The sequence below is a fragment of the Oryza sativa genome, chromosome 3 (assembly GCF_034140825.1).
Source record: "Oryza sativa Japonica Group chromosome 3, ASM3414082v1".
In the NCBI taxonomy this organism is placed as follows: domain Eukaryota; kingdom Viridiplantae; phylum Streptophyta; class Magnoliopsida; order Poales; family Poaceae; genus Oryza; species Oryza sativa.
In genome coordinates, this window is record NC_089037.1 from 4,636,860 (window position 1) to 4,650,126 (window position 13,267).

A 13,267-nucleotide genomic window follows, 5' to 3' on the forward strand; every position below is an offset into this window, starting at 1 on the left:
GCGGTTCAGATTTAATCTAATTGTAAATGCCCAGTCCTAGTTCTCTCGTGTATTAATATAACCATATGAAAGTATTTTGTGACAACTGTATTAATTAATTCTATTTTCACATATTACATCCTTGAGATGCACTTGATAATTTACTAATCATTATATTAATAAATTATTATTTTACCACTCATAAAACTGGTGTATAATACCGGATAATCACTCTTCCAGATTTTGTCTATGGACTACTATACACATCAGAAAATTTTGAGAAGATATAGTATGTCAAGTCGAGTAGTACGATGGTGGTTTGTTTAATTTTAGCACCATTTATTTGATATGTTATCGTATAGTAGTAACACTCGATCGGTCAGAAATGGCTTCATTCTAGATGACTATGTGAAATATAATTTTGTACTACAGCCACTTGGACGCTCTGATTTATTGACACGGATTCGTATCTTTTCACCAATCATAATTTCTAGTTTTATACTACGTAAAAGGAGACCATTGATGTTACGTTCAGAACCAAAGACGACCAGGTAAATTACGCGTAGGAATGTTCTTATCACCAGCTGTAGTATGAGATTTTATCCGAGAAATGTTAAGCTGTCACTGAATAACATTTTGGGTCTTTATCCTACTCTGAAACTCTGATAGACATAGGAGAGTGCTTGCCAGTTATTGCTAGCCAGCCAGCTTTATCAGCATTGGCAGCAATCAAATTCATGCAAAAAGAACAAAGCATTGGCGTCATATAGTTTCATCAAGGAAAACTGAAGCAAAAGAAAATGCCTGGTTGCCGTACGGTTGCGTCATTGTAAGCATTTCAGTCTCGATCTGAGCAGATTCTCCCGGGGAAAGCATCCAGGCTAAGCTTTCAGCATCTCCAGGGCACACCACGTACCCGAGAGATAATGGAGTTCTTTTAGCATCGCCACAACTGCATCCAGAAACTGATGTGAATTGAACAAATTGTTTTAGGTACTTATAATTAAGAAAGGTCTCATTACATTCCAAGCGTGACACAGCAGAAATAATAATGCTTCAGTGCAGTATACCTGAAGAACAGAACAAAATGCTTTCTTCAGGCCAATCCGGTGTTCTGCCCCTGGTTTGAACTAGCTTCCGGCAATATATTTGGAGAGCGGTTTCAGTTCTTTCATGGGCTTGATCTAACGTGTCCATGAGGTCAATAATTTACAAATTGCAAGGGAACATTTGTTCTTATTCTCCAGCATCTGTGATAAACAGTCTAAAGTACTTGTCGTCGTCCATAGACTGATCAACTATGTGATTAGTATATGCACTGCCAACTGTTCTTTTTCAATCTTGTTGGGGATTCCAATGGAACCTGTGTGCCGTACGTCTTTCTACTGTCTTTTGGAAACAGGTTAACACGTTCTTCCTGGAAAAACAAAAATACTACTTACAGAGAAGTACGTGTTACTGAATTTTTATATGCAAAACACCCGTCCCAAAAAGATGCCAACGGTTGTTCAGCTTTGTGCATGAAACTGTGGCATACCACAGAGGTTATGGTCCTCAAGTTCTCCCTGCCTAGCTGCCGTTAGACAAAAGTTAGAAACGAACAGATCGAAAATGATACCGAATAAGAAAAACTTTGTGCATGAATGCATCTTTCGCTTTCGTTTTTACTGTTGCTGATGCGGCTATTTTTGTTGGGGTTAGACATGATGGGGCGCAAGTTGAGCCATGCTTTGGCGAACACCATCACGAACTGTGCCTAGATCGATGAATGTGAGCTCCCTAGCGTACGTGGCATGGACCCCAACACTTCAACGAGAGTATATCTGTACATCACAAGCGTACATAGAAGTTGAAACTTATCGTGCCGAATCCTCATCCTCACGGCTAACTATCTAGTCATAATGTCTCATCTTTCAGTACAACCCTGATAATAATATATGATTATTAGGAAAATGTCTATACTATCGGTTAGAATACGTAATACGTGTTGAATATACTAATTATATTTAGTTACAGTTGGAGTACTTGAAGTTAGAATATGTGATAGGGGTAAATGTGAATAGTACGATCCTGAGTCATATATTTGTTATTTTTGTTCCCCTTATATAGGTTGAATTTAAACCTATATGTTTAAGGTGTGACATGTCGCATATGATCTATCATACTCCCTCTGTTTCAAATTATAAGTCGTTTTGTTAAAGTCAAATTGCTTTAAGTTTGACTAAGTTTTTTAAAAAAAGTAACAACATTTTCTACCCAACACAAATATATTATGAAAATATATTCAATTATAGATTTAACAAAACTAATTTAGTGTTGTAAACATTAATATATTTATCTAAAAATTTGGTTTAATTTGAAGTAATTTGACTTTGACTTAAATCAAAACGATTTATAATCTAAAATGGAGGGAGTATTAAATTTAATGTGCCAAGATTTAGCATTAGTGCCTTAATCTTTGTTACGTTGTGTAATTTCCTACGTCGGACTCAGGATGATCCCATCTCACAGATTTTATGCGCCAATCAGCTGTAAAATAATCACACTACACAAATTTGTACTACTTGTAGTACACCTAAACATATTCCTTTAGAGAAGTGACATATCATAGCCGATTCTTTGCAAACTCAGTGAAGCTTCTTTCCAAGGAAAGCGACGGGTGATACAGACAAGTAGACATACTTGTACAAGAGGGTAATCGTAAATTTGATGCCGATTGAAACATACAAGACAGTAGATCAAGCCAGATCACCTTTGTAGGCGGATGAAAGCCACATGCATGCAAACACTGTAGTGAAAGACGATCACAAGCAGAATTCTCCAATTACGAGTCCAACAATCAAGCAGAAATGTACGAAATATATGTGAACAGTAAAAATCAACGGACGCAGTGAGTAATCAGAAAATTCAGATCGACTCATGGCTGCACAAGATGACCTGTACGTGTCGCTTGTTTGCCACGCCCCCTCCGATCACCGTGCAGCGCAGAATGCCAGAATCTCTCGATCTGAGCAACCGGCCCGCCGTTCCAATTCGCGCCTGTGCGACGTACGCCTCTCCCGACCGGGTGCGCGCGCCGCGCCGCGCGTTCTTCGCCAAGTTGCCACCCCTCTTGCAGGCCGCGTTACCGCATCAAACAAGCCGCGCCACCCGATCGATCGCCCGCGCGCCCGCGTGCCGAGCCCCGTCCCCACGGCTCCGCAGCAAGCAAGCAGATCGCGCCCCGCCCGCGTGCGTGCCCGTGCCCCCGCGCGCGCGCGTCATCTTGCTTTGCTTCCGCTCTCCGTGTAAATCATTGCGTTTTCCCTTCCCGTCCCCCTCGCGCAAAAGGCCGCCTCGCCCCTCGCGCGTAGCGTACGTGGCCCCCCTCCCCCCGCGCGCAATGCATGCGTGCACCACTGCAACTTGCCCCGCACCGCGCGCGCGCGCGCCTCTCTCGGCCACACACCTCGCGCGTCCCCTTATAAAAACGGCGGCGCCCCTCGCGTCGCTGGGCAACTCACTCTTTAATTCGCCTCCCCCTGAATCGTGTGCGTATCGTATCGTGGCGTCGTCAGTTCGCGAAAAAAAACGCCCGTTCGTTTTGCCGGGTGCGTGCAGGATGGCGTTAGAGGCCGTGGTGTTTCCGCAGGGCCATTTCGGCTACGGGTGCGGAAGGGACTCGCCGGCGTACGGGATGCCGTGGTGCGACGTCCTGGCTGCTGCCGGCGGCGGCGGCGGCTTCGGTGAGTTTTACGGAGTGGACGAGTGGGATGACCAGCTGCAGGTCGCCTCCGTGGATGAGTGGGAGGTGGCATCCAAGGATAACTCGGATGCTTCCACGGAGGGCAAGGCGGCGGCGGCGGAGCGGGCGGAGCCGGTGGCCGCCGGGAGGAGGAAACGGAGGCGGACGAAGGTCGTCAAGAACAAGGAGGAGATCGAGTGCCAGCGGATGACCCACATTGCCGTCGAGCGCAACCGCCGCCGCCAGATGAACGAGTACCTCGCCGTGCTCCGCTCCCTCATGCCGGCGTCCTACTCGCAGAGGGTACAACACTAACTACGCATGCTTCAATTAATCGCTTTTACGCATACTGTTATGATTCGTTAATCATCATTAAATCGAATCCATTTTCTGCTCAGGGTGATCAAGCATCGATCGTCGGAGGAGCAATCAACTACGTGAAGGAGCTGGAGCAGCTACTGCAGTCGCTGGAAGTCCAAAAGAGCCTCAAGAACCGCAGCGGCGCCATGGACGCCGCCGGCGATTCCCCTTTCGCCGGCTTCTTCAGCTTCCCACAGTACTCCACGTCGCCTCGCACTGGCTGCAGCGCCGCCGCCAGCGCCGGGAGCTCCGGCAGTGCGAGCAGCGTCGTCATGGACGACACGGCGGGCTCCGCGGAGAGCGGCCGGCAGTCGGCGGCCATCGCCGACATCGAGGTGACCATGGTGGAAGGGCACGCGAGCCTCAAGGTGCTCGCGCGGCGGCGACCGAAGCAGCTGCTGAAGCTGGTCGTCGGGCTGCAGCAGCTGCGCATCCCGCCGCTGCATCTCAACGTGACCACCGTCGACGCCATGGTCCTCTACTCCTTCAGCCTCAAGGTAAAAACCAATCGACAATTTGCACCTATTTTACTACCACGACTGCATGCTTAGTTAGTTTAGGCTAGCAGCACAGACAAATTAAGCGATTGGAACGTCGCGGGTGAGCGAAGATTCGCTCCCATTTTTCTACAACGCCGATGATAATGTCATCGCTTTCGTTTGGATGTTAGGTGGAGGATGATTCCAAGCTGGGCTCTGTGGAAGACATTGCCACCGCTGTGCATCAGATCCTGGGCAGCATTCAGCAGCAGGAGGCCGTCCTCTCCATCAGCTGACGCCGCGATCGATGGAGACGACAACCGAGACGGCCGCCATGTGAAGCCTCTGCCTCGTCCGTCCTGGAAATGGAACCATGGCGCCTCGATCGATAGCTTGTTAGCTTGTAATGTGTGAATGTGATTGTACCCTAGCCAACAGAGTGCTGCATGCATGCAGTATCTCCGGCGACCTTAATGAGAAATCTATACCAACATTTTGAGCTCTTGTAAACGTACGTACGATGACCACTTTTGTCTTGATGGAGGTGTTGTGCACTAGTACCTCTTGCTTAACTGCTACCTTCTTTTTTAAAATATATTACGTCATTGATTTTTTAACAAATATTTGATTACTTGTCTTTTTTTACAAATATAAAAAATCTAAGTTATGGTTAAAGAATATTTGATGATTATAAATCAAGTCACAATAAAATAAATGATAATTATATATATATTTTTAAATAAGACGAATGGTTAAACGTATTTTAAAAAATCAATGACGTTATATATTAAAAAAGGGAGTACTACTTGCCATTTGCATAAAAGGAGGGTGACTCTAAAACCTTACGCCTTCTTTGAAATGGAGGGACTTCAAGGGTTTTTCATAGGCTATACACTAATGATATATCGAAATTTTTGTGTTCTGAAGGAGCCCTTGGGCGATGGTGTTCTTAACTGATGAGGGTAAAACCATTAACACATAATTAATTGAGTTTTAATTATTATAAATAAAAAAATAGGTTTATTTGATATTTTAAAGTAACTATTATATAGAAAGTTTTAACACAAAACGTCTCGTTTAACGGTTTTGAAAATCATGCTAACAAAAACTAAGGTAGAATCTAGATCTTAATTAGAAACGAAAATATCATGAAAATAGTTATGAGAAATCCAGAAGGCAAAATTGACAGCATTAGTGCAATACCTAAAGTCATGAATTTTCAAGTGTAAATCTGAATCTACTCATTCACAAAAGGGGAAAAAATCACATACGCTACCAATAGCCGATTGCTTTATTCAACGTATAGATTGATTTTGGATTTAATTTCTTTGAGATATATCACGTACATTTTTTTCTAAGTTTCTTGAAACTAATTGGTTACAAATCTTGAACTGTCCTTTATGATGTACCAAGAGATACTATATTTTCTAGCGTAGAGGTACTATAAAATAACATCGAAAATTGTGATAACTCTTGATAAAAAAAGAACCGTGCAATCACTCATTTGATTAGCATTTGAGGTATACGGCTTTGTGTCCTAAAAAGACCTGTGGCCCATTTGCATGCATCCATCTCTGTTTCGGTTCACATGAACTCTGCTTTCTCTGCTTTAGAGTGCATCTGTCAGGAGCTATATATGACTGGTCGAACAGCGTGGCATCCATGCAGTGCAGAGGCCGAATGATTGCCCGATGATGTGATGAGCTGCTTCTTTTCTCGTGATAAACAGTAAATAATCCTCATGTGTGTTTGGTTCTGCGGTTTGGTCGCAGGAGTACATAATGCTCTTCAGACAATCTTGCTCTCAGGGTGCACTAGCCTACAGAGACAACATGAGTGATCTGCGGCAGAGACTAGAGATTCCATTGACCCGAAGGACATAAGTTCTGTTACTACCGTATAATCTAGGACTCCATGAATTCTTGATGTCCAATGGGCGTTTGATCGGACTTGTTACTAACTGGCTGTTCCCATGTACGTGGATTTCAGAAAAAGAATGAACCATTTTTTCTTCCTCTCGTAATACTTGAGTAAGTTTCAGACTGTCAGTGAGCCTCCTATTATGCACCCCACGTTTCTCCTCACAATATAAGTACTGCTACGTACTCTCTCCGTCCCACGTAATGTAAATGTAAAATGAAATAAGACACATCCTAATACTAATTAACTAATACTATGAACCTGGATAAATATCTATCCAAATTTGTTTTTAGATAGAGGGAGTACATCTTATTTCTCCGGTACACCAATCGGACAAAATTCTGAGCAAAATTCTTCGACTGGTAATTCATATCAACCTTCTATTGACGATATAGATCTACCGAAATATACTGTCTATTAACAATGCAATGACTGGTTCTGCTCAAGTACGTTGGAAAACTCGGATGCAGTATATTCAGAGTAGCTTCAATAAGGCACTCGAGAAGGATGAGGATTAAGTAGTCGTATACAAACTTGACTGCGAGGTGCTAGCTGTACGTGGCCACGTCAGTGTCGTGTGTAAGCTGTTGAGAAAGATGAGGATTAAGCCGTGCGATGCCCCGTTTTAGCCAGCAGGTCGTTGCCGGAACCTGGGGCCTAACAGCTGATGGGAGTACTCAGACAAGTGGCCCGGCAGCTTACCGATGATTGGCTTTGTAGTTTGTGTAGATCAGCTCTTGCGCACCTGTACAACTATGTCTTGATCTAGCCAAGTAGCAGCAAAACGGCATCAAGCTGTTCAAGCACAGGTGCACTGCATCACACGGCCAAGTTGTGGTTGTTTCCACATCAGATTAGTAAGCAGCTCACTTTCACCGCGGAGAAGCGAGGCCAGGAAACAATTTGATTCACCTGGAAATTAAACTTTCCAGCTATTTTCACATCACAGTAATACAGTGTACCGGCTAGCTTAATTGGCACCCACAACTTGTGAGAACTTTCGTGCTGAGCTGATGCATCGATGCCTTGAAAGCTAACCCTGCTTTGTTTCTATCGATCAGTCTGAAGGGGAGGAGGTTCCTTGCGAACATTATATGTGCTCCCCCCGTCAAGCAAATTGCTGGGATGGAGTGGAAGAAGTGGCTGGCAAAATTCCAAATTTTACACTGTGCTATAATGACGGCATGTGAACCATCTGGAGTAGACAAGTTGATTGATTGATTGTGTGCGTCAGTGTTCTTAAAAAAGAAAAAAAAAAGAATGAATGATTTCGCTTGTTAAGGGGAGCAAATCTTTTGCGTATACTAAGAGTTGGAAGTTTACGTTTTGACTACATTTATTCTACGATGATAGTTACCATATTTGAGAACGAAGGGTGTATTGTTCAGGTAATATTCCATGCATCAGCGCTAATTTGCTGATATTGACATGTTGCAAGTTACTCGTATGTCAAACCTCAAACCAAACCAAAAGAAAAAAATAAATAAAAAGTGAAACAAGCGGTTTACTTCTAGGCCTGGATTGAACTTGAATTGGATCTTCCGTCCTGGCCCATACAAACTCCTCGTGTTCTACCCTCATCTTTTCCCGGCCCAGTACTACTTAGTTGGGCCTCTTTAAACTCAAACGAACTTTAGACTGTCCACACTCAACCACCCGTTTCCCCCAACTCTCTCTTCTTGACGCAGTGACGTTCTCAGACTCTCTCAGTGTCTCACACGGCACCATCTCGTCTGGTGTTCAACTTGCAGCGTTTCCGTATAGCGAGCCATCCAAATTTGGTTAAGGTAATTAGTGTACCGTATTTTCTAGGCAAAATTTGCTATTGGACACTGAAAGATTGCGGTTTTTACTGTGAGACACCCGAAGATCATGTATTTGCTCGTGGACACTGTAAAAAAGTGATAATTAGCTGCTGAACACTCCTCACATTATTTTATTATTTCCGGTTAAAATGAAGAGAGAGAGTTGTGTAAGTACCAAAATACCCACTTACACTTCCTCTCACTTCTTTTCTTTTCCCTTCTTCTTCTTCTTCTTTGGGGCGACGACGGCTGGCCTGAGCCGGGACGGCTGGGCCACGGCCGGGCGGCGGCGGCGGTGCATCGCCGGGGGCGGCGGCGGCGCATCACCGGGACGGCTGGGCCACGGCGGGGCGGTGGTGGCGGCGCATCGCTAGGACGGCTGGGCGGCGGCGGCGGCGGGCTTGACTTCTTCGCATCGCGCTCCCACGCCGCTCGCCTCGTCGACCTCGTCACCTCGCCGTGGCCCGCCCGCGTCGTCGCCGCCTCGTCGTCCTCGCTGGCACACCTTCGCCGTGGAGCTCTGCCCGGTGTGCCGCGACAGAGAAAGAGAGGAACTGAGGAAGAGATGAACAGAGAGAAAGAGACGAAGAAGAACAACAGAGAAAGAGAGATTGACAAGTGGGCCCACGGGCAAATTTGTCTTTAAACAAAGTTTAATAGGAGTAGTGTCCAGCAGCTAATTAACACCCTTTTAAGTGTTCATAAACAAATACACGATTTTCGAGTGTCTCACAGCAAAAACCGCAATCTTTCGATGTTCTGTAGCAAATTTTGCCTATTTTCTAACGGTGCCTACGGATTTTATCCAACTTTACATGAAAGAAAAAGCGCGTTCAAGATTTAGACTGAGTTTAGTTCCAAAATTTTTCTTTAAACTTCCAACATTTTCATCACATTAAACTTACAATTTTAGCGTGAAGTAAACACACCCTTACTACGCATATCATTTTAATTTCAACTAAACTTATAATTTTAGCGTGAAGTAAACACACCCTTACTAGGCATATGCAACAAAGCCGCTTCACGTGCATTCTGAACAAGCGAAAGCTGTTGTCTCACTCACATGTCACGGCATCGGACATCGGTAAAGCAAAGGGAAAAAAAGCTATCTAGACTATCATGCATGTGACAGCCACTCTTGTAGGTTGGCCCGATCAGATCGGCAGTAATAGTTTACGCGTGAGCGATACAGATAATATAAGAAAATGGAAAAAAATTGCACAATACTCCATGTATGGTAATAATAAATGAAAGAATATATTCCATCGATAATCATCTCATCAAACATGACAAGTGTAAACATCTGAATATCAGTGTCTCGCTGTCTGTAAATAGAACAGAATCACAAAAAAGAATCTCGCCGTATAAACAACGCGTCGATCAAATCATCCATCCATCCATCTAGAACACGATGGCGGCGGCGACCGCGCCGGCGACGGCAACGAAGCTGGCGGTGGCGGTGTACGTGGAGGAGGCAGCGGGGGCGCCGGTCGGGGCGGAGACGGAGGAGGGGGTGACCGCGGACGGGGTGACGGCGGAGGGGGCATTGGCGGCGGGGGCGTCAGTGGGCGGGGCCGGTGGAGACGCCATGGGGGACGGCGACGCGGCGGTGGGCGGGGTGGCGACCGGCGCGGGGGCGGTGGCCGGGGACCTCGCCGGGGGAGCGGGCAGCGGGGCCATCTTGGGCGCCGGGACGGGGGCCGCTCCCGGGGCCTGCGCGGCGGCCGTGACCGCGAGGAGGGCGACGATGGCGGCGACTACGGCGAAGCGAGCCATGGTTTTCCGGCTTGGAAACGTGAGTTTTCAAGTGCGTGGAAACCGCGAAGCTGTGAGCTAGAGTGTGAGAAGATGCCGATGAACTGTGTGGCGAAAACAATGGGAGGGTCCAGGTTTTTATAGCCGAAAGGCTAGTATACCACCATGTCGGTTAAGCAACAGCTGTAGCCTATTGAAGTCGTGACGAAGTCGCAACGGCAACGGTCGCCGACACGTGGGGGCCACGTCGAGTGGGACCAACACGTCAGTGGGTTGGGTCCGGCTGGCACCGACCACCTTCGTCGCGAGAGCGGCGCCGGCTATGTTGACCCTTCGTGCAGCGGCACCGCGTCGCCGGGAGGGAGAAGCGGTTGTTTTACCAGGTAATCATCCAACGACTAGTTCCAAGATGGACAGGTGGACGAGTGCCTCGCCGTCGGATTGTCCATGGACGTGTGTGATGGATCACGATAAAATGCGGCCCTCGGGCGACGTGCTGGGCCGTCCGGCTACTAGCCGTTGCGGAGGTCGGTTTTGGAGTTGTTTACAACGGGCGAGACGTGGTGCTAATATGCTATTTTTAATCTTACCAAAATAGTAAAGTTATAAAAAAAAAGCTACATTTAGTTTACTGTCAAATTTTACTAACTATAAAAAAATCCTACCAAAAATTTTAGGAAGTTACCAAAATTTTGTCAATGCCAAAAATTAATAATTTTTTTTTCATCAAATTGAACAGTCCCGTGCTGTGCTGACAGATGGCCCGCGTTGCGAGCCGTGACGGCCGGGCCGGCGAACAAGTGTTGTGCCGTACTCCCGCCATCCGCCATGTGATCGATCCTTCAAACCCGCGTACGAGTAGAAAAATCTGCAGGCTCTCTTTCAATGGAGAAACATAAATGCGTTTTGTTGGAAGAATTACTCGGTGCAGGTATTGGAACAGTGCCATTTTGCTTCTATCGCCGTACTCTTCTCGCATTGGTGTTGCGCAGAAGAAACCGGAATTACGGATGGCGAAGAAAAAGTATGGTCGGTGTGGTCGGAGATTTTTCTACTTCCTTATCTTTAAAATATGGTTATGTTTAGATCAATTTACCGTGGCAATTTTTTTTGCAAAAAATTTGGTGGCAAAAGATTTGGCATTAAAGTTTTTCTAGTTGGTATTTAGATGTATATTAAAGTTTTGCGTTTTACTAGTAAAGATAGGGCCTGTTCACTTTGATGTCATTTTCAATCTTAATAAATTTTGGTAAAGTTGCTAAAAAAGTGGCTACATTTAGTTTGCTGCTAAATTTTGGTAACTATATAAGAAATCCTACCAAAATTTTGGCAAGTTGCCAAAAAGCCAAAATTTGGTGAGGTTTTTTTTCATCAAAGTAAACAGGCCTATAGAGAGAGCATGGCTCCCAATATATTTTTTGCAAAATTTGCTACTCTAGACTTCAAAATGACAAATGTCAAATTACCAATTTTTGCTACTAGTGTTTAGTTCCATTTTGACAAAAAGTGCTAAACAACAACAAAACTTTCGCTATTTTAGAGCAACTAAACAGAGCCTAAATCACATTTAATAGATGAACTTATTATTAAAAAATGAACCGGGGAAAACGGTCTGGCTTGGTTGGCTACCAGCTTGCCTGGAAAGCAGGACATGTGACGCTGTGAGGTTGGCATGAGCTGTGCCTGCGCGAGGATGGAGTGTGGACACTTGGATCCGGCTGGTTGACAGTACACAAAGAAGAACGGACTGGCGCGCATCTCAATTAAAGAGAAAAGAAAGCAGCTGTCTCCTGGTAACGCGCTATTTTGCGCGTCTGTTTGTTTACTCTAATCCGTCTGGATGCCCAGGAGGAGTATGCGCGTCGATGGATGCCATTATCAGCTTCCCGGAAATGCAAAAACTAGCTGGCTGGCACGGCACGACAATACAAATGAAATGAACAGATAGATCAACGAAGTACAGGCAGATGCAAACGCACAAGCTAAGCAGGTGCCAAAAGCTGAAAACGGTAAGCTCTCTACTATTCGGCGCACAGCCCAGCGCAAATTCCGAAATCGAGCACAGGAAACTCACTATTAAGGTCCAGTGAGTCCATGTTAAGGCCTACTCATGACAAAAGGCCCATTGGTAAACTCGCTACTGAGGCCGAGCCAATGTGGTAAATAAGGCCCAATTACAGACTCCTTTTCAGTCCATCTCATAATATAGGCCCACTGTGGCGATGGCCTCTTTTTTTTTTCCTTTCTGTGTGTGCGTGCCTAAATAGCACCGAATTTTACCATGAGGTCATCTGAGATCGGCAAGAGGCAACCAAAACTACTGTTGCGAGTTCACAATGCCAGAAAAAAGTGAATACTCCTGGCCAAGCGCAGAAAATCTACGGCTACACCGAAGTCGGCATTGATCTAGTTCATCACCCTGTACTCCTACAATAAAACAGTTTGTTTTCTGAACTCAAGTAGCCCTGTACCTGTTTAGTTCCTAACAACTTTTCACAAAAACATTACATCAAATCTTTCAACACACGTATGTAATATTAAATATAAATAAAAAAAATCAATTGCCCAGATTACATATAAATCACGAGATGGATCTTTTGAGCCTAATTAGTCCATGATTAACTATAAGTGTTACAGTAACTAACATGTGCTAATGATGGCTTAATTAGACTAAGAATATTCGTCTCGCGGTTTCCAGACGAGTTATGAAATTAGTTTTTTCATTCGTGTCCGAAAACCCCTTGCAATATCCAGTCAAACGTCCAATGTAATACTCAAAAATTTTTATTTCACCAAATAAACAGACCCTAAAGGGCATCTGCAATCTGTAGATAAAGGAACTCATTGATTGTCATCTTAAAAAAAGAAACATTTTGATTGCACTATCGGGGTACTGTATCATGAGGACCACACTTGACGAACATGACACACCCGTAGCACCTACGGCCTACACTAGCCTCCAAAGTTTCCATCGATTTGAAAAGTCTGAACCCTTCTTTAAACTCGTCTAATAGGGTTGTTAGCCTACGACGTTATTGCCAGCTACAGGGATTTTGAACTCGTCGTACCCTCAATTAAAAGCAGAGAAGAGAAGAAAAAAACATGGGAGTAGCAGTTGTTCAGCGGTGCAACCGAAACCCAATCCGACGTTGGGGTTGCGGCGATAGCGACGAGATCACGAGACATTGCAACGAGACCTCGCTTATCAGCAAGGAAAAGACGTGGCCGTGGGTGCCGTGAGCCCG

General features: G+C 45.2%; 2 protein-coding genes across 2 annotated transcripts; one reads left to right on the forward strand and one right to left on the reverse strand.

The window, feature by feature from the left end:
- The first annotated feature begins 3,454 nt into the window (after positions 1-3,454).
- Positions 3,455-5,046, forward strand: LOC4331887 (transcription factor bHLH96). The gene is made up of 3 exons (XM_015773787.3): positions 3,455-4,006; positions 4,102-4,560; positions 4,734-5,046. Exons 1-3 carry the CDS (start codon positions 3,581-3,583, stop codon positions 4,836-4,838), a joined length of 990 nt encoding a protein of 329 aa, XP_015629273.1. The 5' UTR covers positions 3,455-3,580; the 3' UTR covers positions 4,839-5,046.
- Positions 5,047-9,500: 4,454 nt separating this feature from the next.
- On the reverse strand, positions 9,501-10,132 carry LOC4331888 (arabinogalactan protein 1-like). The gene has a single exon (XM_015773747.3). It carries the CDS (start codon positions 10,041-10,043, stop codon positions 9,669-9,671), a length of 375 nt encoding a protein of 124 aa, XP_015629233.1. The 5' UTR covers positions 10,044-10,132; the 3' UTR covers positions 9,501-9,668.
- Between the last annotated feature and the right edge of the window lie 3,135 nt (positions 10,133-13,267).

What these genes read in the sequence shown, in the direction of transcription:
- LOC4331887 (XM_015773787.3), top strand. Translation starts at nt 3,581, where the DNA reads ATGGCGTTAGAGGCCGTGGTGTTTCCGCAGGGCCATTTCGGCTACGGG. An exon ending in CGGCGTCCTACTCGCAGAGG is followed by an intron (nt 4,007 to 4,101) that starts GTACAACACTAA and finishes TTTTCTGCTCAG; the next exon opens with GGTGATCAAGCATCGATCGT. An exon ending in TCTACTCCTTCAGCCTCAAG is followed by an intron (nt 4,561 to 4,733) that starts GTAAAAACCAAT and finishes TTTGGATGTTAG; the next exon opens with GTGGAGGATGATTCCAAGCT.
- LOC4331888 (XM_015773747.3), bottom strand. Translation starts at nt 10,043, where the DNA reads ATGGCTCGCTTCGCCGTAGTCGCCGCCATCGTCGCCCTCCTCGCGGTC.